Source organism: Diceros bicornis, chromosome 36, assembly GCF_020826845.1.
Source record: "Diceros bicornis minor isolate mBicDic1 chromosome 36, mDicBic1.mat.cur, whole genome shotgun sequence".
NCBI classification, from domain to species: domain Eukaryota; kingdom Metazoa; phylum Chordata; class Mammalia; order Perissodactyla; family Rhinocerotidae; genus Diceros; species Diceros bicornis.
Genome location: NC_080775.1, coordinates 12,644,604 through 12,667,259, shown reverse-complemented (window position 1 = coordinate 12,667,259; position 22,656 = coordinate 12,644,604). Strand labels below are relative to the sequence as shown.

The following is a 22,656-nucleotide window of genomic DNA, read 5'->3' as shown; positions in this document are numbered from 1 at the left end:
GGTCACATTTTAAGTTTTTTCTGAATGTTCAGCAGCTTAACATAGTTCTGAATACATAGTGTCTAATCAGTAAATGTTGGTTTTTTGATTGCCAGACATCAGGGAACCCTGGGGACTGAGTGTATGCTCCGTATGGGCAGGGGATTTGTGTGATACAGTCGAAGTGGTATCCTTGCCACTTAGAACAGTACTTACTATGTAGGAGGAATTTAAATGTTAGTTGAATGAAAGAATGAGTGAATGAGAAAATAGTCTGTCTCCATGTAGAGGCAGCAAAACCAATCCATACTAGTTAGAGCTTTGATTCTCCCAAATATGGTATGGCAGCAAGTGTCAGTAAAACATTTCTGCTTTCAATACAGAAATTACAGGATTAGAGACTGTAAGAGAAGATGAGCCTGAGAAATATAACAATTTCAGTCATTTACATTGTAACTCCACCACTATTTTAAGCATAAATTCTTGAACTCAGGTTTTTTTTGTTTTTTACTCATGAAAATTTGCAAACACAAGTAAGGTTAGGATAGTGAACCCAGCAACCAATTTTGCTAAAATCAGGTTTAGTACGTCTTTCTTTTTCATCCTTCCTATTTAGCCTTTTACCAATTCCTGGCCATTATCCTTTGTTTTCTTGCATTTTTTCTTGTCCTCTAATCCCTGACACCTAAATTTTAAGGATATTTTCCTAATTGGTCTTTCTACAGCTAGTCTTTCCTGTCTAACTGATCTTGTATATTGTTGGTAAGTTAATTTTTACATCACATTTAAATGTTATCTCCTGCTCATGACCTAGCAATGGTCATACTGAGTAAAAGAGAAAGTCTCAACTCCTCATCTTGGAGTTTGAGACCCTCCTTAGTCTGAGTCCACTTTACCTAACCAACTTCATTTTCCTCTTATCTTTACCACAAATCCTCATGCCATGTATGTCTCCATTCATCCTTCCTTCCTTCCTTTCATGCATCCATCCATCAGCCAGCCAGCCAGCCAGCCAGCCAGCCAGCCAGCCAGCCATCCATCCATCCATCCATCCAGCCATCCATTCCTTCCTTCAGTGAACAGGTGGCATATAGAATCAAGGAAGTTATGGTCTTTGTTCTCGATGAGCATAATAATATTTTATAAAATCTGAATATGTTAAATTTATACTCAGGTTTGTTGCCAGGTATACATGTAGATTCTAAGACAATGCAGATTTTGTGAATCCTTATCTATTTTTTGCAGTAGGATTTTAATATGACTTTTAAATCAGAGATACTGATTATTTTTGAACAGAGGCAAAAGAACCTAAGGATAATAAGGAGGTATCAAATCCTGATGATTTGGAACTTGACTTGGAGAACCTAGAAATTAACGATGACACCTTGGAGTTAGAGGGTGGAGATGAAGCTGAAGATCTTACAAAGAAACTTCTTGATGAGCAAGGTAAGCACTATTTTGCCCAAAATTTTAGTTTTTGATTAGTTTTTATACACAAAGCTGTTGCCTAAGAATATGGATCTTTACTCTTTAATACCCGATTTTCTTGTTGTTTTCAGGCCATCACCTTTTTGGAATTTGATTTAGAGCAGAAACACTGCATGTCCCATTTTATGTGACTCCAAGCTTTAGTGATCATCTGAATTCTAAATATCTTAATAGATATTTCTTATACTTCTCTATTTGCCAGCATTATCCTGAATTTATTTTAATTCTGTGATATAGTCTTTACAATCTTAGCATAAATGTATTTGAAAGTTACTCTAAAATGATTGAGAGATAAAAAGACAACTAGTATATCAGTTCATCTGTGATAATTTTATCTCGCTTTACAATTGTTTTGTATTAGTGATAAAATTATCACATTTTAATTATTTCCTAAAGACTTTCTATCAAGTTTCTTTTTTAGTTGTGATTCTTTATTAGAAGGATACCTTCTGTCGGTATTGCTTTTCTCTCTGTTGGCTTTATTGTTTCTTACTGCACATTCTCTTTCTCCATGTCTTGAAGGGAGGGTGGGCATGGCTGGACGCTGCGCCAGGCTCAAATCATACCAGCTAGACATCAAAGGAAAAGAGAGATTCTCTTCCACCGTCTGTATATAAGTATCATGGAAGGACTTGGCTTGTCCTGTGTCTTGCTTACCTGAAGCTGAGAGGAATGGTGGTGTGCTGTGCTTTGGCAGCACCCTTCCCCATCAGAATCCCATGGATTGCCTTCAGAGGAAAGCAGTGAGAGTGATGTTAATTGAAGACATGGGGGAAGGAATATTCGGCAGATAAAAGTAACAGATTTACTATAAAACTACAGGCAATTTATGATTAAGATTTTGTGTCTAATTGAAAAATTTGCCTTTTTATAGTTGATATCTGAAAGATGGTAGTGACTTGGGGTTGTGCTTCTAGAGATACCCAGACTGTCTAAAGTAATATCTCAAAAAATGCTTCATTTTTTCAGGAGTAAGAAAAGTGCTCTAGATTATCTATTTCTCAAATAACTTGTAATTGGATGTTTTTATTCTTATATTGTCTCTGTGAATTTTTTGACCTATTTAAAAACTAATTTTGTTTTAGAACAAGAGGATGAAGAAACCAGCACTGGATCTCATCTCAAGCTTATAGTAGATGCTTTCCTCCAGCAGTTGCCCAACTGTGTCAACCGAGATCTAATAGACAAGGTATGATTGTCTCTGTGTCACTTTACTCAAGCACATAGACCTTGTAAGAGAGCTCTAATTAGGAATGTCTGTGGTTTTCAGACTATTTTAGCCGTGGAATGAACCATTTCTTCAAATGTCATCTTATATAGGAATCCAAAGTAAACACATAAAATTGGAGCCAATTGGTAGATGTTCTATTTGGAGGTGGAACTGTCTCTAGAATCCTATTGGCTTGACATCTTTCCCCTTCACATAGGGACCCCACAGTTTGGAAAATACTGTTTTACCCCAGAAGTTCTTAAAGCATGCTCTATAGCTTCCTGGTGTCTTCCAAGGCACTTTCAGGGGGTCTATAAAGTCAAAACTATTCCTACTAGTACTAGGGTTTTTTTGTTTTTGTTTTTGTTTTTCCCTTGTTCACTGTTTTTGACATTTGCAAAAACGATGATAGGTAAAGCTGCTGGCATTTTATATTCAAGGTGCAGTGGTAGCAAACTGTACTAGTAGCCATTGTATTCTTCACTGTCATGCATTTGCAATTAAAAAAACAGTGCCACTTTTACTTAAGAATCTCCTTGATGAATTCATAAAAATTGATGATTTTATTTCGTTTCAACCTTTGAGGACACATCCTTTTAATCTGATGAAATGGGAAGGACATGTAAAGCACTTCTGCGTCTCAGGGTTGTCTTGAGGAAAACCACTAGTGTGCTTGTTTGAGTTGCAAGCTGAACTTGTTGCTTTTTTCATAGAATACCATTTTTACTTGAAAGAGCTGATGGACAAACTATGGTTATTCAAACTTGGGTATTTAGTGGACAGTTTTCTAACATGAATAAGGTGAGCCTCTCTCACTTCAAGGAAAACAACTAAAAGTATTTATTGCCAATGAACAAATTTGAGTTCTCAACAGAATTAGAATTTAGGAAAACTTATGTCTATTACCATAAGCTTTACACCTCCCAGTTCTTTTCTGAAGAGACTTTATTGATGAGATTGTGGTAATATTAAATAATGTAATTTTATATTATTATGTGTGTGTTTGAAATGGTGTTCTCAGTGACCAGTACACAACGTTAACAAAATCTTGCTTGGGTCTTGAAGGTGCACTCAAAGTGCAAGATAGCCCAGTGGATTTTAATCTAACAGAGCATGAAAAGTTGATTGATGTGCTTTCAGATTCGACTTTGCAACTAACCCTTAAGAAACTACCACTTGTCAAGTTTGGTAGATATTTGTAGATAATTGTAGATATTCTCTGATACATTCTCTGATTCTCTGAATATCTACAATAACTTAAAAGGATATTAAATTACACCTCCCTTTTCCAGATATATATATATATGTATGAAGCTGATTTTCTTCATAATCTTCATCCAGAATAACACATCACAGCAGATTGCATGCATAAATAGATAAGAGAATCCAACTGTCTTCTAAAAGAGTGCTATTCTTCTGTCACTAATTTTTTTTTCATTTTCAAAAATATAATTATTTACACAAACCGTTAACAACTAATAGGTTTATTGGTATTTTTAAGTGAATTAATATTTTTAAAGTTTCTCAGTTTTAATTTCTAATACAGTAAATGTCAATAAATGTAACCCACATAAATAGTTCTTTCAGGTCCTTAATAATTTTTAAGAGTATAAAGGGCTCTTGATACCCAAAGTTTGAAAATCGTTGCTTTAGGCCATTTTTTGGTCAAAGTGTAATGTAATCTTTTATCTTTTTTTTCCTCTCATAATGCTTTGAGGGTCCCCTGTAGAGAACTACAGAAGTTAGGTTATTTTTCGACTTTCAGCTTGTTTAGCTTTTCTTCAAATAACTTAGATGTATTTCAGTAACTATTTGTGTAATCAAATAGGCTTGAAACCGTAATTCCAAATTGGCTTACTTCTTGGAGTGATTAGGTCAATGTACAGTTTTCAAAACCTTAGTAATTACAGCATTTATTTCTGTCTTCTTAAGAGAAAGTCTCTTTTTTTCTTTCTTCTATAGAATATAGAAGACACCACCTCTTAAACAGTTGCTTATTTTTCTAAGTTTGGGATATGATTGAATCTTTCCCCTGCTAAATGTTCATATATTCAATGGATATAAACAGGATGAAAGAGAGATACCTTGACACCCCTACTCCCCCTCACACCCTATTTTGAGTACTATAATGAAAGTTGAAGGTGGGAAGTATCTCATCAGTTTTGTAACTAGTAACATTATTGTTATGAATCTGTTGAAAAGTCTCCTTTAGTGCCCAACTCAGTATTAAGAACTATTGGCAGTAATGACAGTATATTAAATTCTGAGTTAGCTTTCTGAGGGTCAGATGAAAAATGGGGGGCCACCTTGCCCTGTTGGACCCCAGTGGGTTCCTCTGGGAGTCAGCTTCCTCATGAAAGGAATTTCTTCCATGTATGTTGGCAAAGGTCCAAATGGCTTAAGAGGGAAAAGTATTTGGGAAATAGGAAACTCTAAGAATTCTTTGAATTTAATAATTATGTAACAGTATATGACCCAAAGTGAAGATTTCTTTTAGGTGACTTCTCTGGTTAGTGTCATTTATGGTAGTGCTTATTTCTGCATGCATTTGATGATCAGAAGAATTTGTTTTTACTTAATAAAATAAAAAATGATTGTTGAACTGTCTTTCATTTACCCAAAATGCTTTGAAACAAGTTTTCAAAAAACTGCTTATTGAGTTGTCAAGCAGCGGTTGTAATCCGGTCAGACAGGCATCAAGGCAACGCCTTTGCTTCTGTTTCTCCCCATAGGGCAGGATTGGTTTAATCTAAGAAGTAATGTACATGTGAAACTTTTTTTTATTTTTAATTTCCTCAAATTTATTAATTCTGGCAGTTTTTCTACTCATGTAGTCTTTTATTCATTTATTCTACATATTTATTGAACCCCTACTGTGTATACCAAGTGTTGACATGCTTTATGAACTCCTAAATCTGTGGAGAGTTTTGAACATTATAGGTTTTTTTCCCATCTAACTGGCCTTTGTTGTGGTAGCAAAGGTGTTTATTGCTTTTTTATAAAATTTATTTAGATAGATTATGCAAAGTACATATGTATTTTAAAGGATAATATTCTAAATAGTTATTGAAGTACTTTTTATTTTTCCTGTTTCCTAATTTATGTTGAAACGTAGGCCATTATTAGTCATTTAGAATTTTTCTTAATATTAAATTTTTCAAAATTGTTGATTTGAGAGGTTTGTGTGTGTGTGTGTATAGTTTTCTGAGGTTAACCAGTTTTCTTTTCTGAGTACATGACCTTTGGGATTTTTATTACTAGGTCCAGAATTTTTCAGTGTTTCATATGGGTGACTTGCTTGAAGGAATTTTAGTGTATTTTCAGCTTTTCTTTTTGTTATTCTAATTAGCTGTAATAAGCTTTAATATTACAAAATGTAAAATTTAATAACATTTATTATACTCCCTTTACAAGCAGAAGAAAAAATTTAAATTGATTTTACTCTCTTGACTAATATTAATGTAGAGTTTCAGTCTTGGTGAATACTTTCAATGTGTGTTAGTTTCCTGGGTTTGAATCTAATCAACATTAGTTGTGCCATTTATTTCATCAAAAGTTTTAAGCAAATGAGTTTTAGTGCATCACTGTCTATAATGAAGAATAGAAATCCTTTACAGTTAAGGGAAATCTGAGGATCTTTTATTTGTATCTGATCCTCAAATCTACCTAAAGATTAGGATGCATGATAAAATAATCATGTGAACCTATGGAAGGAAAATATTTGAGATACTCAAAAGGTTATTTGATAATAGGTTATTCCTTTTTAAAGTATAACTTAAACTTATTTTCTTAAGCCAAGTATACTGAAATCATTTTAACATTTTAAAAATATACATGCTTATATTTTAAAAATACCAATTACTCATACTTTTGTTTTTCAGTGGCTTCGCAGAAGATACACTCTCATAGCTTTTCTTTTACACTTATATTAGATGTTAGACATTGATGAAATATCGAACACATTTTTGTTATTAAAATATAGAATGGTGGATTGCAATACTAAATAACAGTTGTGGGTGTTTATTATAGTCCTATGATGTGGTTTCTTTAGTTTAAGTTACCAAGTCTGATTATCGACACTAAACCTTTTTAGTTAATGTTGAGGCACTCATTCTTACATGTTCCTGAGCATAATCTGCTTCTGTCTCATACCTAGTTCATCTTTATTCCTTTTTGATTATCCTTATTAGCATTAGTAATTTACTTGGCTCCTGGTAACTATTCTTGCTACTTCCTAATTCTGTCAGAAAACTTTCCTGATATTAACATTGGTTTACTTGACATTAATGAGGTCAAAGGCATTGATTGCACATTTCATAGAATCATTTGCCAACATCTCATGTAGGTCTTCAATCTACCCACTCAAAGTTCTGGTTCTTGCACTAGATTGCAATTAAAAAAGTTTATGAAACACATATTTTGAGATATATAAGGAGAGAAGAGTTTAAGCTTAGTGATCTTTTAGTTTGGGATATGCTTACAATACTAGTGTCTTAAAACCATTTTGAAATGTTTAGGAGCAAGTAGAAATCCATGGTAGCATGAAGGATTTCTGCTTTTAGTAGCTAAATCGAGATTTTTTTTTTTTTTAAGAAAAAAGTTTGCTTTTTCTCCTGTAGGCAGCAATGGATTTTTGCATGAACATGAACACAAAAGCAAATCGGAAGAAGTTGGTACGGGCGCTCTTTATAGTTCCCAGACAAAGGTGGGTATTAAAAAAAGTCATTTGATAGTGTTTTTACTCTGCAGTGATGATTGTAAGATCAAAGTTCTTATTTAATTATCTCTTTAAAAATATCCCTTGTCAACAAATGTCATTATTATTATTAGCATATTTTCTAGAACTTGTTTCTCATTAATTTTTGTTCTTTTATTCATTAACTCTAGTAGAAATATTTCTTCTGATGCTTACCTGTTATTTTAGGAAAAAATGTTTAAGAATAATAGTAACTGAATAAGAATAAGAATAATAACTTAGTGTTAGAAGCAATTGGTTTACATTTTTGCCTCTGAGGAGAAGAAATAATAATGGCATGTAAGTTTTTTGGAGAGTTTTTATTTTATGTAAAGATCAGACTAATTGAGTGTATCTAATTCTTACAATTGTGTTTAAATGAAAAATTTCAAGTTCTTATGGTAATTATGGTAGCTTAGAATTGAAAGTCATGTTAGTGATTATGTTGCTAGTAATTCAAGAAACATATTCAGTTGCATAATGCTTTTAAAGAGTTCTAATGCTCTAAATTACACTAAATTAAAACCCCTACTTCACCTGCATATTTCAGGACCACTCATAGACTGTTGACCTTAGGAACCTGGAGGAGATCCATTTCTGTTTATTCAACAATGAATAAATAAATAATTTTGTTAACAATTATGATGATTACATACAACATGGCTAAGATAGATACTTTGCCCAAAAGATAAGGATTCTGAGGGATTTCACTAAAGGTTTCTCAAGCAAAATTTTAATTTGGTCCATTCATTGGTAGAGGCCCTTGATCTCTTAATGGTAAGGTTTCTCAATGAAACTAAATCACAACTTTTCTTTTTTCTTTTCATATTGGTTTTTATCTCCTCTCAGCATGATTAATGTGAGCATTTGGGTTTTCATTTTGGTGGGGCAAGGGAGATGGAATGTGCTTAATATAAGTGAGTAAATAATTAAGAATTATCTAGCTGAGAAAGTTATATAGATGAATATTTTTATTATATAAAATTATATACTGCATTTCATCAAATCTAAGGTGTCATCAGTTATGAGGTGCACCATTTTATGTACAACTGAAAAATAGAAAAATATTGCAAATTACTTTTAAAGCTTTCATTGTGAGACATTCCACTTTCATATATTTGTAAATGGGGAAAAGTATACACCTTGAATTGATGAAAACTCAAATATTTTTTTCCTCAATATCTTGGACCAATTTTTTTCAAATGATTCTTTTCTTTACCTTATACAGTGGAATGTTTACTTTCATATTTTTCTTTGCAGCTGTTTATTTGAATGAAGAAACAGGTAGTAAAAATTATCTGGACTTATATTTCATAGAATAAACCAAAGTTAGCAAAAATAAAGGCTTTTGTTAACAAAAGAAATCATACAGTGATATTTAAGTAGTTTACTTATAAAAGAGCATCATCTCCCTGTATCCTCAGTCCACCCCCCGCCCCCCAAATTCTCAAAAACTTTATAATATTATTTGGTCTTATGTCAGTTATATCTTTTATAACTGAATTTATCTGCTTAGCTCAGCAGATAGCTGCAAATTAGAAATAGTTGGAATCTGCTAGAAGCATAGACTTGAAAGTAGTAGGAAGTGACAACTTACGGTTTGAGATGAGAGAAAAAAAATAAAGATACAAATGCTTAAAATGCATAGCATCCTGGAGCCATGAGGAGGAGACTACATTGTCTTATATACTTGAAATGTATAAATGTAATAGTTTAGGTTTCTTATAATCAGCCTGAATGATCAGGAAAGATTAAATTGTGTTCTAAAATTTATTCATTCATTAACTAATTCATTAAGGGTCTACTGTATACTGTGATTAGTGCTGGAGATACAGTGGTAAACAAGACAGATTCAGCTCTTGTATTCACACAGCTTATAGTTTGGAGAGGAAGAAAGAGACTTCTAAGTGCAGTTACCAAGAAGAATCACAGCATGCCTTGAAGTGTATAGCAAGTGGAACTGATTGATTTAGTCCCAGGAGTCAGAGAAGGCTGCTTGGAACAAGCGTCATTTAGTCTGAGTCCTGGGAAAGGAATTAGCTAGGCTACGGATCGGTGAGAAAAGGGAATGTAGAGAGAGTGTTCTGGTAGAGGCAACAGTATGTGCAGAGAGCCAGAGAAGGAAGGGGCACGGCATCAAACTCGTGCAAAAACCTTTCTTGGTTTCCCCAGACGTTGTCCTCTAGACTAAGCTGCAGGAAGGAGGCCATGTTTACTTCTTTACCCCCAGCACTTAGCACAAGGCCTGACAGGTAGAAGGTGATAAAATGACATAACCTGATGTTTAATGCCCTTTCTTATCTAGCCCCTCTTCAACTTCTTGAGTCTTAATCCTAGGCGCTCTTCCTCTTGCGAAATCCTAATCCGTAGTGATTTCTTGAATAGCCTTCGCCCTTCTACTTCCAAGCCTCTGCTTTCTACTCTATCTGGGATATCCTTTATTTTTCACTGAAAATCTCTGGCTCACTCTTTAAGTCTTAGCATAAGAGCTATCTTCTCTGAACAACCGTCATTATTTGCTTATGTAGCTATAGGTACTCTTTCATAGCACTTGCAACATAATGTCTTCATACGAAGAATTAGGCACATTATATCCCAATGTTGATTTGCTGCCTATATCCGTACCAAGCTGTAAAAACTGTAAGCTCTTTAAAAGAGAGGACGAAATCTTTTCATTTTATCTCCAACACCAAGTGTAGAGTTTAGTACACAGTAAATCCTTGAAAGTATTTGATGAATTAATGTACTGTTGGTCATATGAAAATTTAAAATTTTGTTTTAAAAAATAAGTAATACATTCACAGGGCTCAAAACTCAGAAGTATAAAACATTGTATGCTGAAAAGTATCCTTCCTATCCTCATCTCCCCGTCTACCCAATTCCCACTCCTCCATGTAGGAAACCACTGTCTTGATTCTTGCGTATCCTTCCAAATTTTCTTTTGCATATACAAGAAAATACAATAATAGATTCTTATATTTCCTGTTTTTTTACACAAGGGCAACTTATTGTACCTATTGTTCTGAACTTGACTGTTTTCACTTAACAATGTATCTTAGAGATCTTTTTATATCAATACATAAAGATTTCCTTTGTTCTTTTCTTTTAAAGCTGCAGTGTTTCTTTTTATGAATGTACTATATTTAACCATTTTGAACATTCCAGTCTTTGCCATTACAAGCAATGCTATATTTGTGTTTCCCCTTTCTTTTTTCTCCTCTTGGTTATGTTAGCTAGTGATTTATCCATTTTAGTATTTTTCATCAAAAAAATAGCTTCTGGATTTACTATTTATGTATTTACTGTTTTAATGCTTTTTACTCATTATTTTTGGCTATCTTTATTAATTTCTTCTTTTTTTGGTTTCTTTCATTCGTTTTGTTCCTTTTTTGTCATTTAATATATTGTTGTCCTCTGAGCATGGTTTTAGCTGTATCTCTTAGTTCTGTCATGTGGTGATTTCTATTCTTATGTTTTCCAGAAATTCTCCAATTTCAGTTTGTATTTCCTTTGTTACCTAAGGAGATGTTTGAGAGAGGTTTGAAATTTCCAGGTAGTGGAACTTTTTTGTTTTTTGACTTGGTTAATAATTCATATTTTTATTGCACTGTAATTAGAGGATACTATCTGTTATTTTTACTTTCTGGAATTTTTTTGAAATTTTATTTGTGGCCTAATATATGCTCAATTTTCATGTACATTCCACGAGCATTTTTGAAAAAGGTTACATTCTTTGTTTTTATGGTGCAGAGTTAAATGTATTGATTGGGCAGGTTTACATTATTAAATAACTATTTTATTAAGGTTTTCCGTTTTCTTGACCTTTTTTGTCCACTTGCCCAGAGGTCATGGGCTGAGTGAGGTGAATTAAAGTGTGTCATTTTTCCTAGTAACTACTATCATTGCACCTTTCTGAACGTTACTGTTGTGTTATTTGGTGTGAGGATAAAAGTTACATCTCATTGTGAATTGCACCTTTGATCATTATAAAGTGTCTGTCTTTGTCTAGTGCTTTTTTTGGCCTGAATTATTACCTTACCTGATATTAAGGTTACGATTTCTACTTTCTTTTTATTTACATTTTTTCTGGTATACTTTTGCCCTTTTATATTCAGTTTTCAGAATAACTTTATTTTAGTTGGGTCTCTTTTGTACATTATTGAATTGAATTTTACTTTGAGAGCCATTCTGAAACTATGTTTCTTATAGTAAGTAAGTTAGACTATTTACATGTTTAGTAAAACAAGTATGATTGGTCTGAGTTCTGTTATATTATTTGTCTTTTTGGTTTAGTTTTTTAAAAGTTTTCATTATGTGATCAGTTTGTATGTTTTATTTAGTGTACATGTGTGAGTGTATGTGTTTTCTGATTTTAGGAAGGTTTGCATTTTTATTTTAGTAGTTACTGTTACAATTGTAGGTTTGCTTAGTGATCATTTGTTTAGACAGTCTCCGTTGTTCCCTACCATGAGTAATGCTAAAATTAGCTTGTGTTCTCTTCCTTTCTTCTCATTCCCTCTCCTCACCCATCCAATATTAATCAATAATGTTGTCTTCTTTAATATTTTCCTTTTTTACTCTTTTTTTTTTTTGTGAGGAAGATCGGCCCTGAGCTAGCATCTGCCATCCTCTTTTTGCTGAGGAAGACTGGCTCTGAGCTAACATCCATGCCCATCTTCCTCCACGTTATATGGGACACCGCCACAGCATGGCCTGAGAAGCGGTGCGTCGGTGCGCGCCCGGGATCCGAACTGGCAAACCCCGGGCCGCTGCAGCGAAGCATGCGCACTTAACCGCTTGTGCCACCGGGACAGCCCCTGCTGTTTTACTCTTAAATGTGGTTATACTTGTATTATTTGATTTCTCAGCGTTGAATGGTATGTAACTTTCAGCATTACAAGTGGGCAAGCAGCAAATTTACTTGACTTTCCAACTTCTTTTCCATCCTCCCTCTGTTTTATTTCTATGTTGATAACATATCCTGATAGGGAATATAGCGTTTACATTCCAGTTTGTCCCTCTAACCCCCTCATTTGTTTTTATCTTAATTCTGCAATTTAAAATATTCTGTGCTCCCTGCCAGTCCTCTTTCTCTGGTTTCCCCAGTTATCTGTTGGTTTGCTGAAGTTTGTCTTCTAGTAATTTTCTCCAGAAGAGTTCTTGGGAAAAAATATCCCTTGAGTTCTTGTATGTTCAGAATGATGTATCTGTGGATTTTTTACTTCAAGGACAGCTTAGCTGGTGATAGGATCGATGGCTCATACCCTTTTCCCTTAAATGTCTTGCAGATGTCACCCCAGAGTCATCTGGCACTTGGTATTACTGTTGAGAAATCTGAGGCCAGCCTGCTTTTTTTTTCTTTTTCTTCTCTATAATTGACTTGGTCATTTATATGGCTGCCCAAATAATTCTTTCTCTAATAAATCCAGTGATTTTCCTAGAATAAATATGCCTCAGTGTTGATCATTTTGGGTCATTCTCCATGTCCTTTCACTTTTCATATTGAATACTTCAGGGAAGTTTTCCTGATTTTAATTTTTAGATATCTTTAGATACTTATTTTGTTTTCTTGTTTTGGTTTTCTTTTTAGGTACTCCAATTATGCATATGTTGAATGTCCTTTGCTTATTTTCTAGCTATCATATTCTCACTAGTCACGTGCCGCATAATGACACTTCAGTCAGCGACACTGATCCGTAAGATTAGTACCGTATAGCCTAGGTGTGTAGTAGGCTATACCATCTAGGTTTGTGTAAGTACACTCTGTGATGTTCGAGCAGCAACAGAATTGCCTAACGATGCATTTCTCGGAACATATACGTGTCATTAAGGGACATAAGACTGTAATCACTTTTTTCAGTGTCTTTTTCCATCCTCTGCCTCTTAGCATTCTGCAAAGACTATTCTTCCTGGTGCTCTGTTCCTCATTTCTTCTTTTAGGATTCCTTTAGTATTTTTAAAATCATGGGAAAACATTTTGCCAGAATTTTCATATATTTTATCTCAATATTTTTCTGGTGAACTTTGGTAGGTTTTAAGGAATTTTTCCTTTTCTTTTTTTCTTTCCTTCTTTTTATTTTTAAAAAAGTTGTTGTTAATAATAGTAATAAATAAATTTTAATAAATTTTGAAGATCTGCCCTCTTTGGGTTAGCTCTCTTCACTTTTCACTTGTGGCTTCTGCTCTAATTTACCTTGCACTGAATCTGGACTAATTTGGCAGCTGCAGTCAAACCTTATGCAACACTTGAGTTTACAGACTATATATCTCTTAATTTCCCTGAAAATGAAGTTTACAAACTTCATCTTATATTGCTGCCATAGCTTCCAGGGTTGCCAGGGCGTGGGAGGACAGTATGTGAATCCAGCTTATTCCTATGTACCTTGGACAAGAAGTGACACATCATTTTCACTCTTAGCCCATTGGCCAGGGCAACAAGAACATTTGGAGAATGTAGAGAAGCACATGGAGCATTGGGTTAGCACCACTGCCTTTGCTTCAGAAATGCAGGGATTTGTTTTTAGTCATTAAATTTTTATTTCTCTAGTAAGTTACTTACTGAAAACAGTAAAAGAAATGTTCATTATGGATTGGCTGGTAGAGGACAGCCTGTTCAAGCATGGAATTTATAAGTAGCATTGGCTGTTACTCTTTACTGACATTTCTATATTTTATATACATTTCAAATCACCTGAATTATATAAAAATCTCTAATTTGTGTAAGAACAGATGTCTAATTTGTCTACTCTTCTATTATATATAGTACTGTCTAGTCTTTTCTAAAGATTTCAGTGTTGAGATAAAACTCTCAGTCTTTTTAATGTTCCTTACTGAGTGCCTTGGAAAGCCAAGGCCTCTGTTTACACATCTTTAAAGTGGCCTATTAGGGAGAGTATTGGACTAGGTTGGTATTTCCTGATTGGCTGTGTATTTTTATTGATCAGAAAGGCCTTTAATTTTGAAGGTCTTCTTTTGTCCTTAACCCTCAGGTGTCTTTCTACCCCACCTGCAAGATTTGGCTTGTCCTTGAGGATTATGGCGTGGTCCCTAGGAGGCTGGAATAGAAAGATAGTAGTCAAGTGCCAATAAGTCTCCTCTCATTCTGTTTCTCATTCCCTTTCTCCCCATCCTCGTGTCCTCATAAACTTTTCTCCATTTTTTGAGTAAGAGAGATGACTGATAACCTTCAAGGGGAGAGGTAAGAAGGAAACCAAGAGGATTGGGTCTAGAGTGAGCAGGCTAGAATATTCTCCTGGGTGACCAGTTAGGTGATATTAGGGGTAGCAAGTTACTCTTTGAGCCCTCTGGACTTAGAGGCAAGCTGCGACACTTTGGGGGAGAGAGGCAAGGAAATACTTAGCACCTTCTCTTAGCTTCTGCTTTCACCTAGATTCTGTCCGCCCATGCCCACCTAGACTCTGTGGGACCCCTTCAGTAAGATGAGCCTCCCTCTTTGTATGGCATTTTGTGTCCCCCACCCTTCGCAAAGGACACGAATCCTTGTTGAGTGTCTTTATTCCTTGCTATGGCCAGGATTCCTTCCTTCATCCATCCAGCCCATCCAGCCCATCCAGCCTGAGATGACCAAAAAATGTGCTAACAAAACCAGAATGAATTATTTAATAGTTATTTCAGTGCCTACGACTGTGAGGATCTGAAGGAAATTTAAAGAGAATTTAGGCATCTTACCCTAGTTTGTATTGTTTGGTTTAGGAGGCACTAAATTAAATAACTCTTAAGGTTCTTTACAGGTTTTTTTCTTTTCGAAAAGAAACCACTTTATTGAGATATAATTTACATGCTATAAAATTCACCTATTTGAAGTATATAATTTGATGTTGTAAATATATGCAACCATCACTACAATCAAATTGTGAAACATTTTTGTCCCCCTAAAAGAAACCTCATGTCCATTTGCAGTCAGTCCCGTTTCCGCTCTGCCCACCTTCCCTTCTGCCCTAAGAAACCACCAATCTGCTTTCAGTCTTTATAGATTTGCGTCTTCAGGGTATTTCATATAAATGAAATCATACAATATGTGGCCTTTTGTGCCTGGCTTCTTTCACTTAGTATAATGTTTTCAGGAGTCATCCATGTTGTAGCATGTATTAGAATTCCCTTCCTTTTTACAGCTGCATTAATATTCCACTGTATAGATTACCATATTTTCTTTCCCATTTATCAATTGTTGGACATTTGGGTTGTTTCCACTTTTTAGTTATTATGAATAATACTTCTACGACTATTTGTGTACAAGTTTTTGTATGGATATATGTTTTCAGTTTTCTTGGGTATATACCTAGGAGTAGACTTGCTGTGTCATATGGTAACTCTATGTTTAACGTTTTTAGTAACTGCCGAACTGTTTTTCACAGTGGCTGCAACATTTTACATTCCCAACAGCATGGGTTGCTGTTTCTTCATATCCTAACCAACCCTTGTTATTGTCCCTTTTTGCTTATAGCCATCCTAGTAGGTGTGAAGTGGTATCTCATTGTGGTTTTGATTTGCACTTTCCTAATGGCCAGTGATCATGAGCATCTTTTCATGTCTTTATTGGCCGTTTTTATGTCTTCTTTGGAGAAATGTCTGTTCATATCCTTTGCCCCCTTTTTAATTGTGTCTTTTTATTATTGAGTTATGAGAGTTTTTTATGTATTCTTTGTACACGTCCCTTATCAGATATAATTTGCAAATATTTTCTCCCATTCTATGAATTGTCTTTTTGCTTTCTTGGTATCATTTGCAGCACAAAAGTTTTAAAATTTGATTTAGTTCATCTTTATAATTCTTAAAGGTCTGATCTGAAGCAGTGTTTTAACTTTCAGTTGTATTCTTCCTTCATTAAATAAATAGTGGTTAAAAAAAATCTCAAATGGCTGGTATTATGTCTCTCAGCCTTTTAATTTGAAGGACTCCCCAGATACGAAATCTACTAGAAATCTCAATTAGATATTTACATATTATTTTATAGTTAATTTGTGATATAGCTATACACACACATATATAATTGAAATTTCACATCAAGTGTTTATGTCTTAAGTATACATATGAATCCGCCACGTAGATCAAGATGTATGACACTCCTAGCACTTCAGAAGGCTCCATCACCTAAGTAAACGTTTGAGTGTCAAGTCAGAATCAGGGAAAGTACCTAAGAATCTCTAGGTTCCTTGTTTTAAATATAGACGAACCTGGTATTGGTTTTAGTGACTTTGAAGCCATACAGATTTAGCCAGGTTTTAGCAGATGGATGTTAAGAATCTTTTTAGATTAATGTAAAAAGATTACTGTTCAGAGGTGAAGTGCTTTACTTCATTCTCTTTTTTTTCTTTTTCTGTGAGGAAGATCAGCCCTGAGCTAACATCCATGCCAATCCTTCTCTTTTTGCTGAGGAAGACTGGCCCTGAGCTAACATCTATTGCCAATCCTCCTCCTTTTTTTCCCTTTTTCTCCCCAAAGCCCCGGTAGATAGTTGTATGTCATAGTTGCGCATCCTTCTAGTGGCTGTATGTGGGACGTGGCCTCAGCATGGCCGGACGAGCAGGGAGTCGGTGCACGCCCGGGATCCGAACCCGGGCCCCCAGTAGTGGAGCTTGCGCACTTAACTACTAAGCCACAGGGCCGGCCCCCTACTTGATTTTTGACAGCTTTTCCTGATTCAGCTTTTAGGCGAGTTTGCTGGAGTTTTTGTGAGAGACTTTCTAAATGGACTTCCTCCTCCCTCATGCTAACTTGGGAACTGAAAAAATGATTTTTTTGAGATCCATTAGTATGTTATACCACTTGATGGCACTGTTGCATTGGGAACGTCAACATTGTGAGAAAAGTCATCCGAGATTTGGCTGTCAATTTCAGAGTAAATGGCTCCAGTCTTTTGTTTATTACATTTCATCTTTTTTGAATCATCATCTGCTTTAGTGTTTCTTATGAAGAAAATCTTCTTTATTCTCCAATTGAACGGTAACAGTGTTCCTTCACATTCATTTTTTCCTAGGCGTTTTTGAACACAGAGATAAAATTAATAGCTTTCAACAGTTAAATTCTTTAGATTTTTAAAGAGAAAAAAAAGCTGGACTTTTTTTAGAAAACTGATTGATTACAAGATAAAAACCTTTAGGAATTTCTTTTTTCCTCCTCAGTAACAAAAGTGTGTGTGTTTCTGCATTCTTGTTAGTACTTGTAGTTAGTGACTGGATGTTTACTAACTTGAAGATCATTAACTGCTAGCAGGATACTTACATGTGTGATTCAAGAGACCTTGAAAGTACAAGCAAGATTTTATTATTGTTTAAGAAAAAAGCAATCTTTTTAAATGGTTCACTCATTAACCTTTGGTAAAAAATAATTACCACTCTCTCAGAAGATTATAGAGTACAGTTTTCAAAGGAAGAATCTAAGTTTATTTTCTAGTTGACTTTCAGAAAAGTCAAATTAAAGAAAATATATATCTGGTTTAAATTATAATACACATTTGCTCTTTATGTTGATTAAAATATTTTATTTTGTGTTTTAATAACTGTAATGTGATCAGTATAGCATTTAGCACTCCATTCCCTTTTGGGCCTGCATTTATAGGAAGGTAGAAAAGAGGAAAGCACATTTAAGCTGGACTAATATTGAAAAAATATATAATTTATTACATTCTTTACAACATAGGAATTTTATTTTGTGAATTAATGAACAGTCACAATTTGAAGATTTAAATTGGGCAGGATGGCATTTAGTATCAGCTATCCATTTAATTGTAAAAGGTTTAATGGAAAAAGAGGAATTTTAGGAACTTGTTAGTTTGAGAAGGATTTGTTGAGTTTGTTGGGGCAGAGGATTCTGAGAAAATGGAATATTTAACTTTACTTCCATGTGGCCAACATCAGAAGAAGCAGAAACCAGGATTACTAACCACCTGGAAAGGCTTAAAAGAGTTAAGATCTTCTAGGGAATCCTTAAAACTATTTTAAATCCCTATTGAAGCTGAAAGCACTTACCTGTGTTGTTAGTTCATAGACTGCTTTTCTTTGAAATGGATAACTATATCTTCCTTTCCTTGGGGGCTGAGAAAAAGCTTTGAAGTATATTGGGCTAATTGGAAGAAGAAAAAAATGAAGCAAAAATAAGTGACTTGCCCAGGAAAAGAAGAAGAAGGAAATGACATAGTTTGGTTAACATTTTTTGATGCTAGGTGTTATAATCTCAAATTTTATTAAAAAATACATTGAAAAAGACAACCAAGATTAAAATTAATTTTAAAAACTCAAGAACTGGTTCTTTAAAAAAATCCAAATGGAGAAGCATTTAGAAAATATAAAGAACATTAAAAAGTTTAAGAAATGAGCCAGATGATATGCTAGAAATATTTAAAAACCACTTGAAAATCTCAGTGAAACAGATAATTTTTTGGAAAAATTGATTCAAGACAAAATAAAACAACCAGTGATCATGGACGAAAATGTAAGAAGTTATCAGTTAATTTCATTTTAAATAAACTAACACTAGATAGCTTTACTGAGTTCTTTCAGTCTTTTATGGAACAAGTAATTTCTCTGGTGTGTTGTTGTTCCAGAGCACAGAAAAGAACTTGCTATTTCACAGTATGAAGAAATAGGGAAAATCTAACAAAAAAAGAGCAAGAAAGTTAAAAGTATTGACCAAGCTCACTTTTCAATGTTGATAGAACAATTCTAAGTAAAACACTAACAAATTATATTTAATAGTATGTTAAAAGTAAAAATCCAACATGATCAAAGAGGATTGATCTTAGGAATAAAAAGATACTTGCAATAGAAAAACTATTAATATATATAATATCAGTAGGGAAAATGAGAAACTGTATGATTTTTCCATTAATTGTGTAAAAGATATTTGATAAGCTAACTTTTGTTTGATAAATATAAAACCTGTCAAATTTAGCGTTATTCTTATAAAAGTAGGATGACACTTCCTTAGTGTAGTGAAGAATATTTTAGACCAAAAGGTAACAATATACTTAAGATCTTTATTTAACAAATACCTGTTGGGCACCTACCATGTTCTAAGCGCTGTTTTGAGTGCTGGTAAACTGTCCCCCATGGAGCTTACCTTCTAGTGTGGGAGGGTGACAAGCAAGATAACGATAGCACAACAACTAAGTAGATTATATAACATGTTAGAAGGTGATAAATTCTGTGTTAAAAATATAGTGCAGGGTAAGGGGATTGGGAGGGGTGGGAGGGGTAGATTTGCAGTTTCAATGGAGTATTCAGAATGGGTCTCAATGAGGGGGTGTCATTGGAACTAAGCCTTGACCTTGGACAGGGAGTAAGCAGTGTGGATATTTGGGGAAAGCGCATTCCAGCTGACGAGAACAGCCACTGCACACGGAGTCTCTGAGGTGAGAGCTTGCCTGCCGTTTTGAGCGCTAGTGAGGGACCAGTGAGGCTGGAGCGGTGAGCGGGAGAGAGTAGTGGCAGATGAGGTCAGATCAGTTTGCGAGGTCACAGAAGGACTGTGTGAGACAATGAGAACCAAGGCCTGCTGACTCCTGCTGCAGTGCTCTTTGTTATCCCATGCCCTCGACTCGTGTGTCTCAACTTTTCTGACCTGTAGTTGTGGCACTTGGGGGTGACGGGACCTAGGCATAGGATTAAAGTTCTGTATTTGTATTTGGCAGTTGATTGTGAACAGAAAAAGAAAACCAGTGTTGCTGAAGTGGATGTGAAAAACAAATGAGAAACCTAATATTCTAACTAAAATATAATATAAATAGATTAAAATATAATATTCTAAAGTTTGAAAATTTAGAAAGTAAATTTGATATTAGTATGAATCCATCTCTTATGCAGGAAAATTAAATGTTCTTTTGCCCCAGGCTTTTTTTTTTTGCACTAGCAGACATGAAGAAAATTACTACATATTTATGAGAGTATCTTAGAGGAGTACCTCATTTTTGTAATATCATCAAGGAGTAACGTGACCCACGTGTACGTTTTCTATGTGACAGGAGCTTAACTTTCAATTGATAAAACTTTTAAAATAATTTAAAGAAATGTTTAAAATAAAGTTTAACATTAATTTTTATTCAGATCGTTACATAATGGACTTAAAGAAGGATGTGATGCATTTAAAAAAGTTATGAGATTCTGCCGAAAAGCTACCATATTCTTGACTTCTCAACATCTGTTCCCTTCTTTTTTTTTTTTTTCTTTTTCCCCTTTTTCTCCCCAAAGCCCCAGTAGATAGTTGTATGTCACAGTTGCACATCCTTTTAGTTGCTGTATGGGGGACGCCGCCTCAGCATGGCTGGACAAGCGGTGCGTCAGTGTGCACCTGGGATCCGAACCTGGGCGACCAGTAGCGGAGTGCATGCATTTAACCACTAACCACGGGGCCGGCCCCCATGTTCCCTTACTTCTGAAATGGTGATTATAATATCCACCTAAGAGGGTGGTTATTAGAATCAAGTTAAATAATGTATATTAGATGCCTAGGACAGGGCCTGGCACATTAGTAAGAACTAAATAAATGAGAATTTTTTAAAGAAATTATAATAGTCGAAGAGGAATACAAAGTTTTTGAGACTCTCAGGCGTGGATTTGAGCACTTTCTTTCCCTTGACCCTACCTTTCAAGTTTATCTTCATTCTTCCTTTCTTTACTGTGTCCCTTCTTCCAATGAAGGCTTAATCTGTCCGTGTTGGGAGTTTTCTCGATCTCATTCTAAACCTTTCATGGTATGCAGACTTTTCTCTGATGATCAAACCATTTTCATGTGTTAACTCTATAGTGATATATTCAGGGATAATTAAGACTTGTAAGATTATTTGTTTCTGTTTTATTTTATTTTTTTTGTGAGAAAGATCAGCCCTGAGTTAACATCCGTGCTAATCCTCCTCTTTTTGCTGAGGAAGACTGGCTCTGAGCTAACATCTATTGCCAATCCTCCCCCTTTTTTACCCCCAAAGCCCCAGTAGATAGTTGTATGTCATAGTTGCACATCCTTCTAGTTGCTGTATGTGGGATGCAGCCTCAGCATGGCCGGACAAGCGGTGCGCGCCTGGGATCCCAACCTGGGCCGCCAGTAGCGGAGCGTGCGCACTTAACCGCTAAGCCACGGGGCAGGCCCTATTTCTGTTTTAAATGGCTTCAGGCTGTCAATAGTTTTTGAGCTCTTGTGTTGAAGTTTTACAGTTTTTAGTGTCCTTCCTCGCTGTCAACTCCCATCACTTGCTGCTGTCAGTGCAGCTGTTTTATTAGTTCCTCACTGCTTCTCATCTTCAGCATCTCATCTGCTGAGTGTTGAATCGTCGGATAATCATCAGATAATGAAATAATGTCTGTGGCAAGAATGAAAAATAAATTTTAGCTTGTTTGTTGATTCTGATTAGTAGCGGCGCCCTAGACTGCGATGTTAAGCAAGATTCTGGAGCTGCATCCAAGTTGATGAGAAAGTGCTTTGATAATGGAAAGGGGTGGCAGCATGAGTAACAACATATTTGCCATCTGTTGTCTAAAGTAAGAGTAAATAGGCACTGCATGAGAATCTAATTGGGTTCTGTATTGAGTAAAATACAGAAGTTAGTGTGTGGGTTTTGTGATATTATTTTGACTTATATGCTTTTGTGGTTGTTGGTTACCCTTTTAAACTTTAGACATTGAGGCTTTCAAATAACTTATTCATGGACAGATGAAGAAAATGGTTTAAAAGGATTCCTTTTTGCACTATTTAAGTTGTTACCTTTAGGTTTGTTTACTTGGTAATTATGTGATTAAAAATTTAAACCATGTCAAAACTTAGTGTTCTCTTTGCTTGGTATTTCATATTTTGTCAAAATTGCATACTCAGTGAAATTGCAGATAAATGCACTAAATGGAAAATATCAGATTATTAATAAGCTTTCACAAGGCAAATTGAGTTTGCATATACTTCATTATGATGACAAAAAATAGGCACGTCTGTATGATTATAGTTTTTATAATCCTTTAATGTGTGACTATATCTGAGAAAGTTTAAATTTTAAAATGAATTATTTCTGGTGTGTCTTTTCTTTTACACATATCACATATAACTTTTGCAGGTTGGATTTGCTACCATTTTATGCAAGATTGGTTGCTACATTGCATCCCTGCATGTCTGATGTAGCAGAGGATCTTTGTTCCATGCTGAGGGGGGATTTCAGATTTCATGTATGTATTTAAGCATTTATTTTGTAATATATATAAACTTATAAGTTGAGTGAGGATTCTTTAGTTTAAAAATATGATTACTT

At 34.8% G+C, this 22,656-nt stretch overlaps 2 protein-coding genes across 2 annotated transcripts in view; one reads left to right on the top strand and one right to left on the bottom strand.

Moving 5' to 3' along the window:
- The window catches only part of SEC61A2 (SEC61 translocon subunit alpha 2), a 213,507-nt gene that overhangs the window by 130,743 nt on the left and 60,108 nt on the right, over positions 1 to 22,656 (bottom strand). The gene's annotated exons all lie outside the window — the stretch shown is intronic.
- Positions 1 to 22,656, top strand: part of UPF2 (UPF2 regulator of nonsense mediated mRNA decay) — a 109,543-nt gene that overhangs the window by 32,722 nt on the left and 54,165 nt on the right. Inside the window, exons 6-9 of the mRNA XM_058532417.1 lie at positions 1,276 to 1,425; positions 2,553 to 2,656; positions 7,297 to 7,382; positions 22,465 to 22,573. Of these exons, the coding sequence (XP_058388400.1) occupies positions 1,276 to 1,425; positions 2,553 to 2,656; positions 7,297 to 7,382; positions 22,465 to 22,573 (449 nt within the window). The remainder of the gene's footprint in view (positions 1 to 1,275; positions 1,426 to 2,552; positions 2,657 to 7,296; positions 7,383 to 22,464; positions 22,574 to 22,656) is intronic.